This window comes from Colobus angolensis, unplaced genomic scaffold, assembly GCF_000951035.1.
Source record: "Colobus angolensis palliatus isolate OR3802 unplaced genomic scaffold, Cang.pa_1.0 Scaffold434, whole genome shotgun sequence".
NCBI classification, from domain to species: Eukaryota; Metazoa; Chordata; class Mammalia; order Primates; family Cercopithecidae; genus Colobus; species Colobus angolensis.
This window is the reverse complement of record NW_012117755.1, coordinates 3,175,808-3,201,433: the sequence shown is the minus strand read 5'-3', so window position 1 is coordinate 3,201,433 and position 25,626 is coordinate 3,175,808. Positions and strand designations below refer to the sequence as shown.

Here is a 25,626-nt window from a genome sequence, read left to right as displayed (position 1 = left end):
CAAAATTCAGATTTACATTTACAGTAAGATAATCTGAGACATACTTTATGGCTTGCCTTTTCATCTATGTCCCATAGTTTTCTATTGCTAATTAATTTTAATTATTGCACATTGGTAAATCCTTCCACTATTCAAGTATTGTCTTTGGAACTGAAATGCTTTACTAGGCTATTACTACCTTGCCATGTATCAACTTTACAGATCCCCATAATAATTGTTAAAATCCCAATAAAAATTAAAGAGAGACTAGGGAGAGTATTGTTTTAATATTTATTTCACGAGATATATCTATCTTATCTTCTCTACAAAATATGGGAGGATCTGAAGAGGATTACATGGCAGGCACTTACTTACACAGTGATGGCACCAGATCAACTGAAGACTTGTTTAATGTTATTCAGGCATTTCTATTAAGGTGACCAAGTTTGTATAGCTTTTTGTGCTTTATTGGTGCAAAGAATTTCATGGAGAATTATATTTTAGAAAATTGCTTTGGATTTTGGTTGAGACTGCAAGTATAAACATTTTTAACAAAGCATATGCACTATTCATAAAGTGGACCAATAGTTTGGCAGCCCTCAGTGAAGAATTGAAATCATTTTTGGCTTTCTGTGCCATAAAAACCACAGGAAGATGACACAGTGGGGCCTTTGCTGCTCCTTAGAGCTCAGAGTACAAATATGTAACTGCTGCTACCAAGCTGGAGGGCTTCCCCTGTATCTATTTTTGACTGTCCAGCAACCCTGGGAAATCTGCATAATTATTCATGCATAAACTGAAAATAGATGGACTAACTGCGAATTTTTAATTACTAGCAATCTTTACAGTTATTAACAAAATCAGTCAAAACAAAGCCCAAGACCTTTACAACCTGATGCCTGAATGTAATTTGAAGTATTTCTCATGACCCACAGTAGCTAGAAAACATATTACAAAACAGCAACAAAAAAGGGGGGAAAACTCTTTTTTTTCCTGTCAGCTTATCGATAATCAAAAACTGTCTTTTTAGGCTGTGTGCTAGGGGATGTAGATGGCAGCTCAAAATATAATAAAACAACTAAATGCATTTATAGATTATATAGTCAAGCGAGCGGTGCTTCTCTTCCTCGAAATGGTGTTCAGTTACTACCTGGAAGGAAAATTCTTGAGTCTCTCAAGAAGCATAAGTTCTAGGGGTATCTGCTATTTAAAAATCTGCCAGGGAAAACAAGGTTCATTATTCTTAATGAGCCATGCACACTCCCACAGAAAGTTGGGTGGCCTTTAACTGGTTTAAACTGCTGCATTTTCACAAATGACCTTGTGGCCATCTTTGTGCTTTAAAAATAACTTTTAGAGTCACCTCATCATCTATATTATGCCTTTGGTTACTTCACTAAATACCTGCTTTACCAGAATAATAATTATAATTTTTTCCTATGGAGTTTTTCATTAGATCCAGAAAAAAGAAGTCAATCTCTTTTACAAACTACTGCCCCAAAGAATCATACTTTAATCCATTGGAGGGGTAAGACTGCACTGTGACATGAATATAGAAAGTAGATTTGTATCCTAGTTCTATTATCCATGTGTGTAAGGCAGAGCATTCGGGAGGTCATAAATTTTACCTGACAGATTTTTCTAAAGTCAAAATTACAATCTCATACTATGAAGTATGAGAGGTACTGAAAAGCAGCCAGGATTCAGGCCTTCGCAATCACCTTCATGCACAAGGTGACAGAAAACTATGTCTATAGAATTAATTTAATCCATTCTTAAGCAAGGATTATTGAACACAAAGGCACTATGCCTTGAACATTAGCAGTTGTATGTTTTTCCAAGTTGGCACTAACTGCAACACATTTAGTCTCACACGCCACCAGTGCCTGAGGGAATTGTTTTCCACAGTGATTGGAATTGAGACTTTCTGGCAAAGATCCAAGACCTCAATAGCAATCTGGTGCTCTAATTTTTAAAAATACAATTCTCAAATAAACTGTTAGCATTCAGTTGGCCAACGCAAAGCCAGAATACTACAGTGAAATTTGCTTATCTTTTCTTCTCTATAATTTAATCTCTGAAAAAAATCTGGTCTACTGTACATTTGGGATATTTTCCTAGCATTAAAAAAGGTCATTATTGTTTTGATTCTTTGGCTTCTGGAAACTTGTCTGAACACCATACACCTCAGGTAGTCAAGTCTGCAAATGCCTGTATCACTTCAATTACACGTGCTAGCCTTTTCTAAAATTCATTTGTGAATGAAACATGTTTAAAGTGATCAAAATTATAGTGCATTTTTCTACAAAAAGTTAAAATGAATAAATTTTAAGGGGCACTTACCGTAAGAATGAACCCAAGAAGTCTCACATACGAAGTACATGAACCAGGCAAACCATCAGGAGCATTCAATGCTTCACCAAGTCAGGTTTCCTCAACTTCTCCTCCCAGCCTACCATTCCCTCCCTGGCCCCACAGCCCAAAGCCTTGGAAGGAGGCACTGGCACAGACACACTGAAGGATCATTCAATTGATTAGACTTGTATGGCACGATGTTGGCAGAGTTTTCATTATGACTCCTGTGTTTAAATGAATCAGTGGTCACTCTACTCCATCCTATTGCTAAGGAGTCCAGAATCTTCTCATATAAGGACTCTCCAGCCATCCAGCCTGTCTCCCAGAACACTGCCATCCCATGGGAGAGCTTTCCTTCTCTCCTCCTGCAGATTAAATTCTTAGTAAAGACAACCTTGTTTTTACTTGGGCTGTCAGTTAACATTTTTTGTCACCCAACAGTCACTTAATTAGGTAATTTGATATTCAGACAATATTCCTGGTGGAATAGGAGTAAGAAGCATCTTTCACTGTAAAACCTCAAACCACATTCAGTGATAAGACTGCACCCTATCCCTTTCAACCCATAAATAGGCATTTAAAAAAACTCTCAAGACTCCAATATTTAATTTTTTAATCGAACTGGTTATTGTTCTGTATGGCTTCAAATACCAAATAAAAAAGATCATCTTCTGAAGGGTACGTTGAGATGATGTAAGCCTTTCACATGAGAGTTAAGAGTGTGGGTCTGGAGGCAGACTGCCTGGATCCAAATCCTGGCTCTGTCACCTGGGACACACTGCTTACTCTCTCATTGACTCAGTCTCCTTATCTGTAAAATGGGGTTAATAAGAGTACCTACCTCACAGGTTTGTCATGAAGATGACATGATGAAAAAGATGGCAAGTGCTGAGAACAATGCTTGGCACACAGTAAGTGCTCAAAAAATGTTCGCTAAAATGGGAAAGAAAGAGCGTAGGAACCAAGAAAAAAAGGAAACAAAAGCAAAATGAAGTCATCCCAGAAGAATAAAAACTAAGGGCGCTGGCAGAAAATGCTAAGGTCCTGGAAGTGGAAGAAAGCTTTATGACTCATCAGTTATGTTCAAGGCTAAATTTATTTTGAAGACTTTGTTTGTGTTGCAAATGGCAACAGATGATGAACTGCAGGATTCCAACCTAGGGACTACAAAGGATTGCCATTTTAAAGAGATTCTTGCTCCCCCAACCCCAGTCTTGTCGTCATGGTGATGACAACGGCAATGAACATTTGAGGAATGTTCCTCATGAGCTGCAAGTGGAGAGGTGACTACCATCCTTACATGATGACACAATGTGTAATACACACATGCGCGTGCACACACACAATTCTTACACAAACGCCAAACATAAAAAGCAGGATGAGACAGACAGAAGCCATGGCCGTGAGCCTGAATCTCACTAACCTCTCTCATTGGCTTTCCAGGGGTATTTCTTCCTTTAATAATAGAGAGAGGAAGAGGCAGAGATATCAGGAAAGGGAAAAAAACATGCATAAATATACAATTTCATATCAATTTGCTTCTTTTACCAAACAAATGTTGAGATGACCATTTATTCTCTGCTGGAAAAAAAAAAAAAAAACCAAAAAAAACAGAAACAAAAAACCCAAAAGACACATCTAGTCAAATAACCTTTACATACACTTAAGATCAGTGTAAACAGATAACATGATCCAGAAGACGTCATTTATAAAATCCATAGAGTTCACGCATTAAACTGGATGAAAACTGGCACAGGATAGAAATCTGACAAATTGGGCATTGTTTTCAAGGACAACTCAAACTTAATGTTAAAAAAAATCTCAGAATCTCTTCACTCTTGACTTGACAATCAGCACATTGAAACATAAACAGTAGTTGACTTTGTGTGCCCAAAGTCTGCACATCAGATGCAAGGTAGAACCCGACATAGAAGCTGGACTCCATCCTCTTGGGAGAATTTGTTCTATCTGATAGAAGCTGAGCATGTCCATGATGAAATTGGAGGCATTTGAGAAAATAGAAAAGAACAGATGAGGGGAAGAGGTAAGTCCCACTAATGGGCAAGCCACAGAGCCAGATCCAGGAATGAGCTTTCAGCTTCCTCCTCAATTCAACAAATATCAGGAGCCTTAAGAGGCAATGGCTAAAGACCCACTGGCCTTGATTCATAGATTCCTACATCTGTATGCATTTATTTGTATTTCAAAAGTAGATTCTGATGAGAAAGTGTTCTATGATAAGTCATAATTGGACAGAAAAGTAGGGACCTCTGACCATACATGTCAATAGCATGTCTTGGGCATTCAATTTCCTTTATCTCCAAGGTCTTCAAACTGAAAACCTTGGTTTTCAAACTGTTTCAACTATAGCAATGGGACATCTCCTAAAACAATCTTATATGGAATTCCAATATTTGGAGCAGTTTAAAGCAGAGCTGTGAGAGAACCTGTACAGCAGCTCCCTTTCCCCTCCACCCATCATTCTCATTCTCAGTGGCTCCAAGAAGATTAAAAACTCCCTGAAACAATTTGAGAACTACTAGTCTGGAATGAAGAAGTGTGGAGCTACGATACCAATAGAAACCTTTCAAAACTCAAGGTTAGGGTTCAAAACTTCTAGTATACATTCAAAGATAGTTTCTAAGTTTTTCTTCCCTCTCTCCCTCTCTTTCTTAACCCTCCCTTTCTCCTTCTCTCCCTTCTGAATTTCCTACATGACTCAGCAATTTCTTAGGAGTATCAGATTTTCAGCTTGACTGCATAAGGGCCAGGTATTTATGATGCTCTTCAAGCCAGGGAAAAGAGGGAGAAAAATGGGTACTAGCTCCTCAGCTGTGGGTGTCACTCGTGGGAGACCCATACCAAATGATGTTTCCATCATTTGGGGAGGAGAACATCATTCTGTCCTTGATGACTGAAATCTCAGTATGAATTACTCACCCCTTCTTTGTGATTCCTTTAGCAAGGTTTTTTTAAAAAACTATCTTTATGTTTCATAATACTGCCTGGTGGCAGAATCAATTCTCTTCCCCTGTAAGACTATAAGCCTCTTGAGGACGGGGTCCACATGTTGCTCATCCACCTTTCTATCCCCAGTGCCCTGTACTGTACATAGACACTAATGGTAGTTGATAAATACTGGCTGAAGTGAATTGGTAAAGTAGTAGTTGGATCATGACCAAGAGTCCTTCTGTGTTATAAGTAACTTGCCCTTCACTGGCACACTTTAGTTTGGATGCCAAAGGCGGGTAACTTGTTTTGGCATGTAACTTTGGTCTACTTTTAAAACTTGAGATCTTTAGGAAGGACAGAGTTGTTAGAAAGCCATGTGATTTAGAATGTAATTATGGTTATATATTTCAGAATGTAATGATGATTCTTAGAATGCTTAATGTTACATATCTTTAGTAATTCTACACTAAGCCATATTCAGAACTCAGTATCAATTGATTATTGCTTAATATGTAGCAGCAAATGACTTGTGTTATGTTCCAGGTCCTTCTTCAGAAACCATATTGTATGCAAATGGACCTCCCAGAGCCAAGCTAACTCTAATCTCTTCTAAAATCCTCCCTCATCACTTGGGTCGCCATGTACTCATTAACACATCACAAAAGGAAGATCCTTTTTTTTCACTTTAGAAAAAGTTAAAAACAAGTGGTATTTTCTACCATATAAGGACTAGTTCTACACTGACGAAACAGAGACCACTTGGTTACAACATTTTTAAAAGTTCTTGACTGATAAATAAAGTTTTAGATAAAAGTGTTATTTTATAAACATATTTTATTTTTTGGAAATGAGTTTCCGTAGACCTTCAGTTACAGTGTCCATCTGGCAATGTGATATGTTGTCAGGAAATGAATCAAGACAGAAGGGAAGTGTGCTGGGGCAGTTCTAAGTCTAAATAAAGGGCTTGGTCAGGTCCAGAGAAGTCTAATTTCCTTGGGCAGTATAAAATTGACATTATTGATTGTAGTTCATTATTTTAGAGTTGAATTGCAGGACAGTACTGTTTCTGCATGCTTTTAGCCTCTTTTATATTAATTCACTGACTGTTTAAAATACTTAAGGAAGAATGAGTCCCTTTTTAGGATTTCTGTTCTTTAACAAGTCAAAAAAATTCAAATGGCCACACTTGCAGGCTCTTTGGTGAATATGAATATACATGTATAAATCAATTCAATTTCAGCTTATTAATCTTGTTCAACTGAAAGCTGATCAGCACAGAAGCCTGTGACTCTATACATGTAATGAGTCAGAATGGACAACAAAATACTAGTGTAAAGCAGGGACTGGCAAATTTTCCCCATAAAGGGCCAGAGAGTAAATATTTTAGACTTTCCAAGCCCACAGTCTCTGTACCAACTATTCAACATTGCTGCAACTACTCTGTCCTGGTAATGAGAAAGCAACTACAGGCAACATGTAAATGAATGGGTGTGACTATGTTCCAATAAAACTTTATTTATAAAAACAGATAGTGGGCCAGATTTGGCATATGGGCTGTATGTAGTTTGCTAGTCCTGGATTAAAGGGATAACTGCTCTAATCCTTTGTGGAAGCATATAGGAAATGGAACGGTGCCTGAAAAAGGGTACACGATATTTCTATCTGCCTTTGTTCTTTATGTCGCTCTTCCATAAACGAACCCCAGAATAAGATTTTAATTTTAAAAGATGGCAAGTTTTACAAAGCTGTTGGGTTGGCAGTTTAGGGGTATTTGATAGAATGTATGTGGGCTTGAGAGGGGATGGTATGAAAAAAAGAGGATGGCATGGGCTGGTGGGGATAAAAATAATGTGGCACAGGTCAGTAGGCAAGAGATTGTACAGGCAGCAGAAATAGTAGCACTGCTAACTGCTTTCTGGATTATTATCTTGGCTCTTATTATTCATTCATCTATATAAAGTGGTACCACATTTTAGAGAGCCTAATACCATACTGCTGACTAGGAGAGCATTTCTTTCATCAGTGCACATACAAATAAAAATATCTTTGTTAGTCTGCTAAATGATCAGGGACTTATGGACAAATCACTTAACGGGGTTATTTTTTAAATTACATTTATTTATTCTACCCATGTAGTTTTCCTATAGAATGGCAGAGCTTTAGAAAGTACCTTATAGTAGATAATGACTTATTACACTAGAATTCAACTTCTACACATATACTTACAAAGGAAGAGATTAGAGATAGATTAGATAGAAATTGGCTAATATTCAGTGTTACACTGAGCCACTCAAATCACCCAAGTGTTTGTGAACAACTAAGTATATCATCTAGAGACCAACCAGAAAGATATCCTCACAAAGCTACACGTTCACACATTCATATCTTGAATATGCTGCTGCTTGTATTGCCTATTATGCAGGATAGTTAGTGTTGGCCATCGTTTGATCACTAAACGGAGAAGCATGCAACTCCTTTATTAATTTTGATAACAGTTTAGCAAAGCCATTAAGATATGATTAGAAGCCTAACTTAACTTGCTGAATGGCCATAAACAAGGCACTTGACTTTTCTTGGCTTCCGGGTACTCTTTGTGAAAATAAAAGATAAAGGTTAGCTGACACCTTCAGGACCAACTCTGTGACAAGGGGCAACAGAAAAGTTGTAAATTTGAGGTACACAATAGCTTACCTATCTATATACTTTATATTTATGAAAAGCATACGTTTTTTTGAAAACAGCTTTTCCTCTGTGGGCAATTATCTAGCAGGGTTAAGTAAACCATGAGGTGGTATTTAATAGCACATTTCCACTAAATGTCAGACCTCTGGCTCTCACATCTGTTTAGAGTTACTCAAACAGCTGTCCAAAACAGCTGTAGCAACCATGAACTTTGTTTTTTGTAACACAACAATGAGAACATGGATGCTAGTGTTAGAATAAAACTATAAAGGTCTCTGAGACATTAGCAACGTCTTGGCAGAAACTTCCATGGCAAAAATCTCAAAATTTAAATTTTTTTGAAAGACAATTCACCTAGGCAAGAAAAACTGAGATCGGATAGATCAGTATTTTTAAACCACTGGTTCAGAAAATCCATTTAGTGGGTTGCAACCAACATTTGGTTTTTAAATAAATAAAATGGAAAAGCAGCATGCATTGTATGTAGTACGGAAGGCATCACTTGGTGAAACTTTTGTTTCTGATCTTTGTATGCATATGTGACTGTAAACGTGTGTGTGTGTACATATGGTGGGTGTATATATACATGTGTGTACATATACACATGTATAATTTGTATCTTTACCCCAGTTTGTGATGTAAAATGTTTCTCTGATATGGAGAACCATCAAAACAGAGTCAAAAGTCACTGTCCTGGATGTCAAAAATGTTAAAATGACCTTTCAAGGCTCTTCCATTTGAGAGACTTTGTAATCCCAAGATGTTAAGATTCTCAAGAATTTCTGCTTAACATCAGCTGAACACATCTACCAACTGGTAAGATGTTCCCGCCAAACTTGACTATATATGTGTGTGTGTGTATACACATACACACACATCTGCTGTTTTTCAAAATTAAAAAAAAAAAAGCTTTCAGTTGGAAATAAAGCATCCAAAAACCACTTTTTTGAGTGCATCAATAATTAGCCTAATTTTTACAATAATGAAACTTGTCCACTTGAATTTGGGGAGAAAAAGGCCTGTAAGAAAGGCTAAGTTAGCTCAAAGTAGCAAAACATGAGGAAATGCCAAGATCACAGTATTACAGAATGATCGGCCAGATTTTCCAACACCTTAGCTACTCTCTCTTTGTGTTTTTTGTTTATTTAATTGTTCTGTTTTTTAAGAATGTGAATTAATTCTCTCAGGCCACAAGGTACCACTGAGTAAGCAGAAACCTAAGTTAATGGAATTGGTGTTGGACAAGGCCTCCTTATCTCACATTTGAGAACTTAAATCAGCACTTAAGGCCTGAAATTCTTCCGTAAGCACTAATTTAGTAAACACTATCCAGGTGGCCTGAATTGAGTTTCCCAAGTTTCCATACAAGTAAGTAAATCAACATCAGAGATACTGACTGCTAAATACCTTATCAGAGGAATTATACTTCTAGTCTTCCAGGAAGCTTCTTCTACACCCATGTGGTATCTAGCTTTAAGGACTCTAAAAGTGGGACGCAGGGAGATGGTGCAAAGGATTTCACCTTACAGCTAATTAGGGTGGACCAGAGACTCAGGTACAAAAAGGAGTCTAGGAAGTCAAGGCTGCCTATGAGGAAGCAGAGTCATGAGCCTTGCTGTAACTTCATCTCTGCTGACCTCTTGTTTAGATGTGGAAGAAATGCCCAGGGTGCCAACAGGGCAGCCACCAACTTTCCAGAGCAGGTAAACAAGCTACCAGTTCAAGCAGCCAGGGTCATACAGTCATCAATGATTGTATTGTGATTTGAATTTCTTTGGAATTCTGTATCCGCAATTGACTGTTAAGTACCTTGAAGGCAAGGAACTTGTCATTTCTTCTTTTTATCCCCACTACCTCCACTGGTACATAGTAGGTGCTGGTAAAAGCAGGCAGGACACAGTAATGAGGAGAAAGGTGAAAGCACTTGATTCTGTCAAGCCTGTGTATGATCTTCTCATTATGAATTATGACATCTAGAAGGAGGAGATACCTAAGATAGTCAGGATGGGGATGCGGGTGGCGGTGGGGGATGTGGAGGTGGGTGGAAGACAGATAAGATTTTTATCTGTTAAAATCAACACATCAGTGGCGCTCAGCAGTGAAAAGATGGCTGGTGCAGACATTTAAAATTAGCTTCCCCTGACGGTTCCTTAGCAACGCTTTACCAGAACATTATTGCTTTTAATGTGCACTGCACAACGTTTACTTGCACATCAAATAGCTAGGAAATGGCCATTGTTAACTGACACTGAACAAAAAGATAGGAAAAACACACTACTCAATACACCCTCCTCATTGCCCTTATGGAGAGGAACAAACAGCCCAGATTTCCTGCTGCCTGTCCCTCCCAGGCTGCCCATTAGAGGTGCCAATCACTGGCCACAAAGCCTTGTGTTTTCTCCCTTTTGTTTCTCTAGGCTTTCCTTCTATTTGATCACAGGCGACTGCCACCATCCTTTTTATTCGTTGAAGGAAGGCGAGACAGTGACTTCGTTTTATGTGAGGGCAATAAACCAAATAAATGCCCCCAGAAACGAACACTAGTAGCAAAATATCATCTTGGATGAAGCAAGACATCTGAAGCTCATGCAAGCCAGTGGGAAAATTCTGTGTAGTAAAATGCTGTTTTTGTATGGGAACAAAATACGCAAGGCCAAAGTGATGAAGAAAAAGAAAAATATTAATGTCTTTCTTTGCTAAGCCTATATTCCCTCTCTTGAAGTAAAAAATAATAACCAACTACTCTATGAAGATTTAGTTGTCCCTATATTTAAATGATGGAGTAAGATACAATTTTTAAATATAAAGGGCATCAGATTGCAAGTCAGAATCTCTACCACCACTGATCAGTAGGCATGTTCTAGGCCTTGCTGTAGCACGTAATAGCCATAAGTCCCTGGTAAAGGCACTATCAGGGCATTAATTTCCTCATCTGTAAAAGTCACATAATAATTGCTCTTCAGTCAAGGGCACCTCATAATTAACTCTTCAGACTAATGTGTGAAGCAAGTAAAATACTTGACAAATAGAAGGTGGTATTCTTATTTCTGGAAACATGTTGACTTCACAGGTATTTGAATTCAGAATACTCTACACCAGAAATTCACACTTACAAATCACATCTTTTCACCATGGACCCAAATTGCCATTCTGATACCGCGTGTTGGCTTCCAGATGGAAATACACACACCAGTTGGGTAGGGAAGCGAGTGGCCTGATCCCAGCAAATCTGAGTCCCCTCTAGGTATTGGAGCTTACCTCTTGAACTAGGGAAGGAGTTGTTGAGTTGCTCCATCACCTCCTCCAACCCTGTGCTTGTGTCCTGGGGAGGACTGAGAACATCTTCCTCACCTTAATAAAAGCAAAAACAAATAATGGAAAATTACATTTATACAAAACAGATATTAAAGGGTCATAATTACATTTTTAACACCATTATAAATTCATTTCACTTGCTCATAAATAACAAAAAAACTCCTCAAGATTAGTAATTAGGAAATAATTCTTTAAAGGGACGAATTCCATACAGTAGTTTATCTATATCATTACCCTTGGAGAAAAAAAAAAAAACTGTATATCTTTTTTTTTTTTTTTTGAGATGGAGTCTCGCTCTGTTGCCCAGGCTGAAGTGCAGTGGCACGATCTTGGCTCACTGCAACCTCTGCCTCCCAGGTTCAAACGATTCCTCTGCCTCAGCCTCCCGAGTAGCTGGGACTACAGGCATGTGCCACCATGTCCAGCTAATTTTTGTATTTTCAGTAGAGACAGGGTTTCACCGTATTGGCCAGGCTGGTCTCGAACTCCTGACCTCATGATCCGCCCACCTCGGACTCCCAAAGTGCTTGGATTACAAGCGTGAGCCACCGCGCCCGGCCTACTGCGTAACTTTTTAAAAGCTGACTAGAAGAATTACTTGAAATGTGCCTCGCACATAGAAATGATAAATACAGGCCGGGCACGGTGGCTCAAGCCTGTAATCCCAGTACTTTGGGAGGCCGAGACGGGCGGATCACCAGGTCAGGAGATCGAGACCATCCTGGCTAACACGGTGAAATCCCGTCTCTACTAAAAAATACAAAAACTAGCTGGGCAAGGTGGCGGGCGCCCGTAGTCCCAGCTACTCGGGAGGCTGAGGCAGGAGAATGGCGTAAACCCGGGAGGCGGAGCTTGCAGTGAGCTGAGATCCGGCCACTGTACTCCAGCCTGGGTGACAGAGCGAGACTCTGTCTCAAAAAAAAAAAGAAAAAAAAAAAAAGAAATGATAAATACATGAGATAATGAATACTCTAAATACCCTGACTTGATCATTACACATTCTGTGTATGCAACAAAATATCGCATGTACTCCATAAATATGTACAAATATTATACTTCAGTAAAAAACAGGCTGGATGTGGTCGCTCATGCCTGTAATCCCAGCTCCTTGGGAAGCCGAGGTGGGAGAACTGTTTGATGCCAGGAATTTGAGAGCAGCCTGGGCAACACAGTGAGACTCTGTCTCTATTTAAAACAAACAAACAAACAAAAAAATAAAATAAAAATAAATCTAAAAATTAAAAAAAATAAAAAAAAGTCAATGGAAAAAGGTAAAACTGACAAACTCTCTTTTGTGCCCCATTAACAAATGTGAAACTTTGTTCTATGTAATAAAATAAGTATTACTGCACACTTGCAGTGCAGTCTCCTCAACACAAAAGAATAAGAACTGAACACTTTGCAATCACTTCATGAAGGTAAGAAGGGAGTTGAGACACTGAGGTCTTTTCTTCACTCTTTCTTTTGACATTTAACCAAAAATACAAATGAAACTCAAGTACCTTTAAACTCCAATGTAATAGAAATAAAAATAGTGTGTGTCCTATATAGGTCATGAAATATGAATATTCTAAAAACTGTACATATGGCATATACCAGAGAGTTATAATCCTTTCCTCTTTGTTACTTGGGACTACTTTATCATAATTATGTTTTGGGTTTTATAAAGAAGACATTACAAAAGTTTTGACTGTTTATGTGAGGAGAGAATGATGATCTGGAAACAAAGACACCTATGGATGGATGATATTCACTGGGATTGGAAGTCTCCTTGTAGATTTTGTGGATCTGTGTCTCCATTGTTTGTTCATGTGTTAAATAAATACACTTCAAACAGCATTTGCAAGTAAAAGGGAAATTTCTTAGGTGCAAACCAAATTAAAGGTCCTTTGAAAGTAATTTTTCATAATATACAATCTTCCAATAGTGAAAATAACTTCTATTCAAGCTCTATTTGTTTTGCCCATTGTCACGTCCATCTAAAACAAGACCTTGCTTTAGCAAGTCAACCATAATGAACTTGCTTAGGGACAACCTCAGGTTTACATCTGACTTGGAACTGCTTCGGAAGCCAGTGAGTAAATGACTTAAATATGCTTGTCATTTTCTTTGGTCTATGCCACTTGGATTTTCATCTATGATTATAATCCTGCATGTATTCCTTTTTTTTTTTTTTTTTTAATACAGCCGAAGCTAAAAGAATCACTGCCAATGCTAACCATTAAGACAAAATCATATTCTAGGTGGATGTGAGGCTTCATATTTTTATTAGAATGGAGGGATAAGAACGTAAGGTAGATTAAAAAGCCTCAGACTATGTGAGTCTCCTGGTAACATACCACAGGAAACCTCTTTGCAATATCAAGTACAGGAAACAGGTGCTGAAGAATTAAGGTCACGAAGCAGAAAAGGAATAGTTACAAACTCTTTCTCTCTTCTCTTTCTCTCTCTCTTCCTCCCCCCTCACACACATGCACTATTTGCTTAAGTTTATGCCTTTAGAAAAAGAAGTGAAATTCAGTATTTTTAGTTTCATTTTTCTTGCAGTTTTAAACTACCATTATCTGGTGAAGATGAAATGAATGAAATACTACCAAGAGGATCAAGATCCTGACAACTGAAGGGCTGATTACATCTCTCTGTTCCATTACTGATGCAAATTTTTGCTGAATTGGGAAACATGAGGCATTTTAATGACAGTAAGTCCACTTTAGTGAAAGTATGCCTTACTGAATAAATCAGAACCAAGAACGACGCTCATGAACATCGATGTTAATATTTCTGACAGTTTAATTACATCATATTGGAGCTCTAGGAACTCAGTTGTACTGTGTTAAAATTCAGGCACAGTTCAATGAAGTGACTGGCATTCCTGTTCCTGAATTATTTCAAAGATCAAATTATAAAGTATAAACCTAATGATGTCAGCTAAGTTTATCTTTCCAGATAAATTCTCTGTGAGTCTTCAATATGAGTGTCCAAGTATAATACAAATGTAAAATTGGCTTATTTGCTTTAATGGAAAATTTTTATAGCAGTGATAATTGCATCCATTCAGACATTTTTTGAGTGCCTATTACATTCTAGGTAGTATAAAAACAAGTAGAATATAATCTTGTTTTCTTCTTTTCTCAATATTTTCACGATTTCTCAAGATGGTTTTAACTCATTGTTTGTTTTTGTTTGTTTGTTTTTGTTTTTGTTTTTGTTTTTGTTTTTGAGATGGAGTCGTGCTCTGTCGCCCAGGCTGGAGTGCAGTGGTGGAATCTCAGCTAGCTGCAACCTCTGCCTCCCGGGTTCAAGCGATTCTCTTGCCTCAGCCTCCTGAGTAGCTGGGACTATAGGCACGTGCCACCATGCCCGGCTAATTTTTTGTATATTTTAGTAGAGATGGGGTTTCACCGTATCAGCCAGGAGAGTCTCGATTTCCTGACCTCGTGATCTGCTGGCCTCGGCCTCCCAAAGTGCTGGGATTACAGGCATGAGCCACCACGCCCAGGCTCATCTCTTTTTAAGAATCGAAATCAGACATCACATCTGTGCATGGGTAGAAGTGAGTCAACTCATTGAAAAATGCTTAATGCGAGACTAGCGAACAATACAGTCAGGATGGCTAAAGGTGACCCCAAGAAACCAAAGGGCAAGATGTCTGCTTATGCCTTCTTTGTGCAGATGTGCAGAGAAGAACATAAGAAGAAAAACCCAGAGCTCCCTGTCAATTTTGCAGAATTTTCCAAGAAGTGCTCTGAGAGGTGGAAGACAATGTCTGGGAAAGAGAAATCTAAATTTGATGAAATAGCAAAGGCAGATAAAGTGCAGTATGATCGGGAAATGAAGGATTATGGACCAGCTAAGGGAGGCAAGAAGAAGAAGGATCCTAATGCTCCCAAAAGGCCACCGTCTGGATTCTTCCTGTTCTGTTCAGAATTCCACCCCAAGATCAAATCCACAAACCCTGGCATCTCTATTGGAGATGTGGCAAAAAAGCTGGGTGAGATGTGGAATAATTTAAATGACAGTGAAAAGCAGCCTTACATCACTAAGGCAGCAAAGCTGAAGGAGAAGTATGAGAAGGATGTTGCTGACTATAAGTCGAAAGGAAAGTTTGATGGTGCAAAGGGTCCTGCTAAAGTTGCCTGGAAAAAGGTTGAAGAGGAAGATGAAGAGGAGGATGAAGAGGAGGAGGAAGAGGAAGAGGAGGAGGAGGAGGAGGATGAATAAAGAAACTATCTGTCAAAAAAAAAGAAAAATGCTTAATGCCTAATATTTTCTGTGTCAGAATATATTGTAAAAGTTAAAACAGCTAAATGAAACCTGAAGTTAAAGTAATACCATTGTAATATTTGATACTAACCCAGATTTTTAAAATGCCTTTTAAAAACCACAAAAGTTTAAAAACAGTAAGATTAATTTATTTATTCAAATATTTATTAAAATCCAACTATTGTTCACTGACGATATATCAATAAGCAAACAAACCCCACCCAGACACTCTCTCTGTGAAACTCGCATTCTTATGGAGGCACACAGGCTTAACAAGTAAATAAGTAAACTATATAGGTATGTTGAGTGGTGATGAACACTCTGAGGAGAGGGCTAGCAAGGGACAATGAGACTCATCAGAAAGTGGAGTCTTGGAAGTCCTCATTGATGAGATGCAGTTGAGCAAAAGCTTTAAGAACTGGAGGGTATGAGTTGCACAAGTATTTGAGGGAAAAGTGCTCCACACAGAAGGACTGGCAAATGTAGACTCTGAGAGGGGAGTGTGACTGGCTTGCTCAAGTACAGCAAGAAATCCAATGTAGATAAAGCAGAGTGAACAAGAGCTGGGAAAACAGTTCTTCCCTGGCCTGGGAATTTGGATGTGGCCACATAACCTGCTTTGGAAAATGGAATGTAAGCAGGCATGACAAAAGTAGAGGCTTAGAATGTCTTTGCATGGTTGGGGTTGCCCTCTTGTGCTTATGTGCACAGGAAGCATATGGCCCAGGTAGCTTGCTGGCCCAAGAAGGATGACAGACATGTTGAACAGATCTGAACCCAGACCACAACTTGGTGTCAAGTCCAGCTGAGTGCCAGCAAAAGTTCAGTCAAACAACAGATGCATGAACAAGAAATAGGCAACTTGAGAATTTTGTGGTTATTTGTTATGCAGCAACAGCTGACTGATACACTATTATGGGCATCAAACAAGCCAGATACAATATTTATGGTTTGTCTAATAATACACTATGTAGCTACAACATAATAGGTGTAGTATTAATCCATTTTCACACTGCTATAGAGATACTACCTGAGACTGGGTAATTTATAAAGGAAAGAGGTTTAATTGACTCTCAGTTCCAGATGGCTGGGGAGGCCACAGGAGGCCTCATGATTATAAGCTTACAATCATGGTGGAAGGCAAAGGGGAAGCAAGGCACCTCTTATATGGCAGCAGGAGAGAAAGAGAGAGAGTGAAGGGGGGAGAGAGAGTGAAGGGGGGAGAGAGAGTGAAGGGGGGAGAGAGAGTGAAGCGGGGAGAGAGAGTGAAGTGGGGAGAGAGAGTGAAGGGGGAAGTGTCACACACTTTTAAAAGCATCAGCTCTCCTGAGAACTCACTCACTATCACGAGAACAGCATAGAGGAAAACTTCTTCACGATACAATCACCTCCCACCAGGTCCCTCCCCTGACGCGTGGGGATTACAATTCGAGATGAGATTTGGGTGGGAACACAGAGCCAAACCATAAATTGGCAACCCCAAAATATTTCTGACTCTAACAATAATACCTGTCATCACAAGCTCCTCATCACCAAAAACAAAACAAAAACACCTTTTCATTTTTTTTCACTTATTCAACAAGAAAATACTTATTGAGTTCCAATTTCACACTAGAGACTTGCACAGCCCTTATCCCTACTTCATGGATTCACTGCCTGCTCAAATAGCATATTGCTAGTGTTTGGGGGATTTTAAACTTAGTTGATGATAATTCTTTTTTTTTCCAGGTAGATATTTTAATGTAACAATATAATAATGATATAGGCAATGATATAATCAATTATATGATTTCAGATTTCACATTGTAATTATCCTTTAAGAAATTGCTACTTATACAGTTTTGGTGAAATTGCAAAGAAAAAAATTCACAATGATCTGAAAATGCTATTAAAATACCCCCCCCTTTTTTTTCAACTACATATCTCTATGAGGTCAGACTTTGACAAAACAACATAACAGATGCAATGCAGAAGCAGAAAAGAGCCCAGCTGTCCTCTGTTAATATTAATATTATATTAAAGAGATTTGCAAAAATGTAAAGTGATACCACTATGTAAAATGATAAAATGATAGTCAAAATGTAAAATAGCCACTTTTTAAAATGTGGCTGCTAAAAGACTTTAAATTACATTATTTGTTGTTTGAGATGATATATTTTTTTTCATATGATATGCAATATCCATTAACATAATGATTTTATTATTGCTTTTAAAAAATAAATAAATATTTAAAAATTGTGAAAATGTAGATTATAAGTTCCCCAAACTGCCACCCCCCACCACCACCAGCACCAAGAATTCTGGTTCCATAGGAATGGGCTTGGGCCTGGAAATGTTCATTTTGTATAATCCCTCCAGGTGATTATGATGCAGGCAGTCCTCATCTACCCTTCAGACAGGTGCTAAGGCCCCTCCCACTCCTAAAGTATAAACAAAAAGAATGAAGAGAAATATATTATTTTAGGGTTAATGGAGAGATTTGAAATGGTGTTTTTGTTTCCTCTGTGTAGATTTCAGGGCCAGTCATGTGACCTCACTGCAAACAAGTTTTTTTTGTGTCAATGGATGGCAATTCTTTAACACTTAAACTTGACTCTACTCCAAGGTGATTTCCACAAACACACATAAATAATAGATGTCAGTGTGGATGTGGTGAAAACAGAACACTTTTACACTGCTACTGGGAATGTAAACTACGACAACCACTATGGAAAACACTATGGAGGCTCCTTAAAGGGCTAAAATGTAGAACTACCATTTGATCCAGCAGTCCCATTACTGGGTATCTACCCAAAGGAAAGGAAGTCCTTATGTGAAAAATATACTTGCATACCAAGATTATGGCAGCGCAATGCATAATTGCAGAAATATGGAACCAGCTTAAATGCCCATCAACCAACGAGTGGATAAAGAAAATGCAGTATATACGTGTGTGTGTGTATATATATACACACACACACACCATGGACTACTCCTCAGCCACAAAAAGGAATGAAATGATGGCATTCATAGCAACCTGGATGGAGTTGGAGACCATTATTCTAAGTAAAGTAGCTCAGGAATAGACAACCAAACATTGTATGTTCTCACTCATAAGTGGGAGTTAAGCTATGCAGATACAAAGGCATAAGAATGATACAGTGGACTCTGGGGACTCGGGGGGAAGGGTGGGAGTGCGGTGAAGGATAAAAGGCTGCACATTGGGTACAGTGTACACTGCTCAGGTGATGGGTGCACCAAAATGTCAGAAATCACCACCGAACAACTTATTCATGTAACCAAACACTACCTATTCCCTGAAAACTATTGAAATAATAAAAAGAAAAATAATGTTTTTTGGATTATTAGCTAGTTAGTCTTCTTGGCTTGTCTGATTGTGGTCCAAATAAATCACTGAAACATTTTTTAAAATAAGGAAAGACATAGTCAAAGTTAAACAGTACCGTGATACAGCACAGTATGATAGTCTCCTTTAATCACTGCTGAAATGAAGAAAAAATAAGTCGGATGACTGAATTTAATCTGAGAAAAAAGAAAAGGAATGCTTTGCCATGGCAAGATATTCTTCAGTCTTCTGAAACATAACGATGGTTTCAGATCCCTTTCTTGAAAGGATGATATGCCATCTGACTCACTTCCCTTTCTCTGATTCAAATGCTGATAATGGTTCTATTTACTTAAAAAGTGATTTTAGCCAGAACCTATGCAGCCTATGCAGAATAGACACAAGAATCACTCCTGTGATTCTGTCTGAATCTAAATAAATTATTCTCTCTTTTTTAAAAAAGGAGCTGTGTACAAGAAATTATTTTTTCTTATAAAGGGGACTGTGTATGAGCAAATACGCCCACCAACATTTTTCTTTGGATTTTAACCAGTTTCCAACTTGATGTGTTATTATCTTACTACTTGTGTATTTCCTGCCTTTCTCCAGTATTTTTTAGAAGAAAAAGCACAACGATTTATCCAATACCCAACATTTGGCTTCAATTAATTTTTTTCCTCATGATATAGGACAGATGCTTTCAATTTCACACATAAATTCTGTGTGTAACATCTTTAATATATTATGGTGTACAATGTTGGTGCTGATTACCAGCTGATCGGTTTTGAATGGTGGTGAAAGCTAAATATCTTAAATGTGTGGGCTGTTCCATGTGTACACAAGAATGTATTGTGCTTGATTTCCAAAAAATTAACTCAATAAGCACTTTACTGATTGTCGCACAGAGTGTTCTCACATAGTAATGACAATGAGCAAGACTTATATCCTGTCCTTAAGGAGCTTAAGTTCTAGGGAGTTGTAGGCAGAAGAAAGAAGTACTAGTAACTGCCTGAAAACATGGCCGGGTGTGGTGGCTCACGCCTGTAATCCCAGCACTTTGGGAGGCTGAGGTGGGTGGATTGCTTGAGGTCAGGAGTTCAAGAACAGCCTGGCCAACATGGTGAAACCCTATCTCTACTAAAAATACAAGAAAAATTAGCCAGGCATGGTGGCAGGCTTGTAATCCCAGCTACTCGGGAGGGTGAGGCAGGAGAATTGCTTGAACTCAGGAGGTGGAGGTTGCAGTAAGCCGAGATCGTGCCGCTGCACTCCAGCCTGGGCAATAAAGCGAGACTTCGTCTCACACAAAAGAAACAGCAACAACACCACCACCAACACCACCAGAACGATATAATGCATGATTAAGTTCCAAAAGAAAACTCACTGAGTGAAAAGAAAGGATGCTATATTTCAGGTAAAGAACATAATGTACTCAAGGCCAAAGAGCACATTTATTTATTCTGTTGTCAAACAGAAGGCATAAAATGCTTATGGAGGGGAATAATATGATATCATTTGAATGGCAGAAGAGGAACTGAAGTATCTGGAAGATAGCTTAGAAAGGGAGAGAGACCAAAGGCAGAGGAACCAATTAGGAAAGTATTCATATTGTCTGTTCAGGTAATACATGATGAGGACTAAATTTGGGTAGAAGTAGCTGAATTGAAAAATTTTGATCTTTTTTATAAGTAGGAAAACAGACTGACCTTGGTGACTGGATTGATGGTGGTGGAACATAGCTAAGGAAGGCAGGTAAAGGAAGAATGTGTAGAAAATGACTTTTTATAGATTGGGAAATTGGAAGAGATGTTCCAAAGGTTGATCTGGATTTCAGATTGGGCTCTATTTTTATTTATAATTCTATCCAGAAGATGCTCAGGTGGGAGGTCTGGGCTGGAAATCTTGACTTAAGAGTTGTCAACATAGCAGAAGCCAAAGAATGGAAAGAGTGCCCAGGGAGAGTGAAGAAGGGTGAAGGGGATGGAGAATCTTGAGGAAAACCTTGATGTGATATACTGAGGATACCTTACCTATATGGTAATCTGGCATAAAACATTTAACCTGAACCCAATCACTTGGATACAAGCAGACAAATTCAAATTGGGGGACACTCTACAAAACATCTAGCCCGACCTCTTCTAATATATCAATGTCATGAAAGATTTAAAGAGGCTGGGAAAGTGCTTCAGATTAAAGGAGACTACAGGGACATAACAAAATGCAAAGCTGCACCTTCATTGATCCTGAATGAAAAATATCGCTATAAAGAATATTAATTGGCAGAATTGGAGGTATTTGAATTTAAGTTCTACATTAGATAACAGTATTGTTCTTTTTTGAGCGTGATAACTGTGCTTATGTAAGAATATCTTTCATTTTAGAAGACACATGTTCAAGTGTTTCGGGGTGAAGTGTTATGTATGAAACGTAACCACTGAGTGGATCAGTGAAAAAAAAATCAACAAACTATATACACACATGAATATGATTAAATATGCACATAAAATATAAGCACATACAGTATATAAAAATACGTTAAAATACAGATATACATGTTAATCTAAATAAATATATGCAATCCATTTAACAACACATGAATGTAAAAGTACATAAATAGATATAAAGCAAATGTGGCAAACTGTTGAATTAATTGCAATTTTGCCATAAGTTTGAAATTGTTCTAAATAAAAAGCTAGGGAGCCATTATGTCATAAACCTCAAAGGTACATGATAAATTTTATTTTTTAAAAAGCAAAGGAACAGTTTACTTTTTAAATAAACAAAATATAAAATGCTTCACAAAACAGTAATCTGGTTGTTCGGACATCGTAGATTTGTGTATGGAGCCCATGAAAGCCAATAGAGGATAAACATTGTTAATTTCCATTTTGTTCTGTATTTGCTTCCTTCAATAGAATGTAAGTTTCATTAGCACATTGTCTCAGTAAGAATTGTACAGAACACAAATGGTACATAGAGACTCAGTGATAAGTATTTCATGGCTTGAGGAAATATGTTGACTCTTTAGACACATCACCTAGTATGACTTGTCTCATGTTTCACTTAAAAGAAAATCAATCGTCGGGGTTGCATATTTAAAGAATGCAGCTCTCTCCAGAATGTGGTTCAGCAAATCCCAGCCTTATATCTCAAACCTTCAAAGCACGAGGATACACACTGCATTTATTTAAACACCTGTGTGCATCCTTCAAGAAGACGGTAAGGTTTTTTTCCTTTTTAAATGAAGTTAGCTTATGCAGTTTGATATGGTTTGGTTCTGTGTCCCCACCCAAATCTCATGTTGAATTGTAATCCCCATGTGCTGTGGGAGGGATCCGGTGGGAGGTGATTGGATCATGGGGGCGGTTTCCCCCATGCTGTTCTCATGATAGTGAGTTCATGTAAGATCTGATGGTTTGAAAGTGTGGCAGTTCCCCCCTTGTTGTCTCTCTCCTGCCGCTATGTAGCACAGGCCTTGCTTCCCCTTCCCCTTCCCCCATGAGTGTAAGTTTCCTGAGGCCTCCCCAGCCATGTGGAATTGAGGCAATAAACCTCTTTTCTTCATAAATTACCCACCCAGTCTCAGGTAGTTCTTTATAGCCATGTGAAAACAGACTAATACACAGTTCAAGAAAAAGTACCTTTGAATTCAGTCTTTTCTTTTAGAGGACAAATTTAACCACACAGCTTATCCATTTTATACAAGCAAGTTATCTCTTAGCTTAACTCAGCCATTGGAATATAGCACTTTTGTCCTGGTATCCAGTTCTATCATGATCTTTTTAGCTCCACAGATCATCAGGTCCACATCCTAATGTGCATTTTAATTTGGCTGCTTTAACAGGTATGCTGCCTAATCCCCATTGTTAACAACCTAAATAATCAATGCTTCTAAGCACCCAGGGCTCTGAATCTCACCACTAAAATATTTGACTTAGTTTCATACGCTTTACTTAAAAATGGGGGAAAATCCTGAAGTAGAAAAATAACAAGAGGTACTAAAGCTCAGTTGTTTTCAGAACTTACCGACTTTGCAAATGCATACAATAGTTTTTCATGTAGTGTGTTACCATTTCCAATCCCAACAGTTTATTAGCTATAGTCAGATCTCAGGTGGAGAATGTGACACAGAGGTTGCCTTAAATCATGGAGCTGTAGTAAATTCAGGAAAACAACCTCAAACATATCCTTTTCCTTCTCAAAAAAATCAAAACCTGGCTTTCCTACAAGGTTTGGCTTCTCCAGAGGAGAATGTGCCTCTTCCCACTGCTCCAGGTTCTTGAACTTCATCACATTTATTTCAGCCACCCTGTCTCTTTCCTCAGAAATGCTCACCTCCTCAGAGCCCTCATCCATCTTCTTCAACATCTTTTCCATCCTGATCTACCACTGTCGTCACGATAAGGACCTCACCCCTCTGCTGATAAGCTCTGCAACGTTGGTCTCATCAACTCCATGAACTGCACTCCTTACCCCTCAGTGATCACCAAGTAAAATCTTCAGCAGCTCACTGGGAGGCACCATCTTAGATGTATAAATTGCTTGAAAGTATTTTACTTCCATGATATCCAACTTTTGAATTTTCCTGACTGTGATCTCCAAATTTTTCACCATAAAACTCACCCACACCCTTGACTTTTCCTTTCTGCCCTATCCATTTTGGTTAAGGCACTTTGCCTCTCTTTATTCTACCCTCACGGAGGAGCTCAAGTATGAAATGAATTCCTGAACACACCATCATATCAGGCAATAGAGCTGTAAGTGTACAGAATCAATGAGTCACAGGTCTTTTCTATTCTGTGAGGTAAGACTGAGAGGACCAAGTATAACCAGTTTAGGACCCAGGGAAAAGTAAGGATAGAGGATGGAGCTGACTCATACTGGGCCTTTACAGAGAAAGAGAAATGAGGGAAAGGGACCAAGTATTTGTGGCCTTCATAAAACCCTCTATTGTCTAGCCAGACACAGCAGGAAAAACCAACGAGTAGCTGGTTAGCAACCCCTGTCCTAGCCATTCATTACCACTGTAAAATGCCCTACTCTCGTTTTGACCTTTGATCATTTATGCCTTATCAGTTCCACCTTTCTTAGAACCTAGTCCTAGGCAGAGAACGTTGCTAAGAATGAGAACAGATCATGTTGACCATTTCCTCAACAAATTCATCCAACTTCTGCCTAAGGCTTCCTTCTTACTTGGTAATGTTTCAAAATTGTCTTCACTTTCCTTAATCCTCATTCATTTTAAGATTACCTAGTCTTTCATTTCATTGAAACAACAGAAGTTTTCCACCTTCCCTTCTCTTAGCCTAAAATGGTTTCTCAAAATTACCCAATGCATTTATAGTGACCCAATGGACTGTGATTTATTTTAATTTCCATTGAGCTCTCTTTAGCATTTCACCTTGTCATCACATCTTCCTTGAAACTCCCTACTTACCCATCCTTTACTATTCCATCCTTTACTATTCCCCAAGGCACTGGATTGAAGCACCTGTTATAGATTTTATAGACTTCTCATCTCACACCCTTCAGCAATCAATTCGATGAAACTCATTCTCAAATCTCTCCAGTCTGCCCTCTTACTTCAGGTATAGATCTGTATCTTAATTTCTTTTGGGACGTGACTTAGAAGACCTGTCAATTTCTCAAACACATTATGTCCACAATCAAAAGTTTCACTATCTTCTTCCAACTAAATCCTCTCCCTTCATTCCTCTCCGTAAAATTTGCAGTCGGTCCCCAGACCCTGGGAACTCTTTTTTTTTTTTTTTTTTTTTTTGAGACAGAGTCTCGCTCTGTCGCCCAGGCTAGAGTGCAATGGTGCCATCTTGGCTCACTGCAACCTCCACCTTCTGGGCTCAAGTGATTCTCCTGCCTCAGCCTCCTGAGTAGCTGGGACTATAGGCGCATGCCACCATGCCTGGCTAATTTTTGTATTTTTAGTAGAGACAGGGTTTCACCATATTGGCTGGGCTGTTCTTCAACTCCTAACCTTGTGATCCGCCCACTGCACCCTCCCAAAGTGCTGGGATTACAGGCGTGAGCCTCCACGCCCGGTCCCCTGGCAAGTCTATTTTTATAGAGTAGTGTCACAGTCCTCTCCTCCCACGTCTCTCAAGTGCAGGCCCTCAGAACTCATGAATCTTGGCCTTGGCAACTGCCTCCTAACTGGTCTTCTCACCTATACTAGTTTTCTGTGGGCCAGATAGAGCTGCCAGAATACATCTTTCTAGAATTTTCTTTTTAGATTTTTTTCACCTGGTATATGATTTTCAGTGGCTCCCTGATACCAAAATGAGTCAAACACCTATGGCCAAACATTTATGTCACTATAATGTGACTCTACCTTTCTTCAGATAACAAAATCTGAGAGTAGCTAGGACACTTACCCATGGAGTCTGAAGTTTGACTGCCAACCACTCGGAGCAGCATAGGCTGACTGCTGTCGGACCTCTGTAGAGAGGTAGAAGGAGAGGACACCGTTGTGCCATTCACTTTGGCCTCTGCCTGGGGCTAAGTCATCCAAAAGAAAACAGAATTACTTTTCACAATAAACATAGAAATGTATAAATATGAAAATATTAAAGACACTCAGGACTCATACATTTTGACCCTTCCTACTTTAGAAGCCCTCCCAAAGATTAATTTGGGATATTTCACTGTTGATATAATCCATGGATACTGTCTTTGTATCTGAACTGTGCTCCCTTATAAATTTGAGAAAAAATTAGAGCTACACTGGAATGAGACTATAA

The 25,626-nt window shown here is 38.6% G+C and overlaps 1 protein-coding gene and 1 pseudogene across 2 annotated transcripts in view; one reads left to right on the top strand and one right to left on the bottom strand.

Moving 5' to 3' along the window:
- DMD (dystrophin) overlaps positions 1 to 25,626 on the bottom strand; it is a 2,170,472-nt gene that overhangs the window by 1,077 nt on the left and 2,143,769 nt on the right. The window contains exons 75-76 of the mRNA XM_011957103.1: positions 25,261 to 25,384; positions 11,227 to 11,319 (exon numbers count right to left, since the gene is read on the bottom strand). Of these exons, the coding sequence (XP_011812493.1) occupies positions 11,227 to 11,319; positions 25,261 to 25,384 (217 nt within the window). The remainder of the gene's footprint in view (positions 1 to 11,226; positions 11,320 to 25,260; positions 25,385 to 25,626) is intronic.
- Positions 14,874 to 15,504, top strand: LOC105522563 (annotated as a pseudogene). Its single transcript, XR_001003466.1, has one exon. The product of XR_001003466.1 is annotated as a high mobility group protein B3 pseudogene (transcript).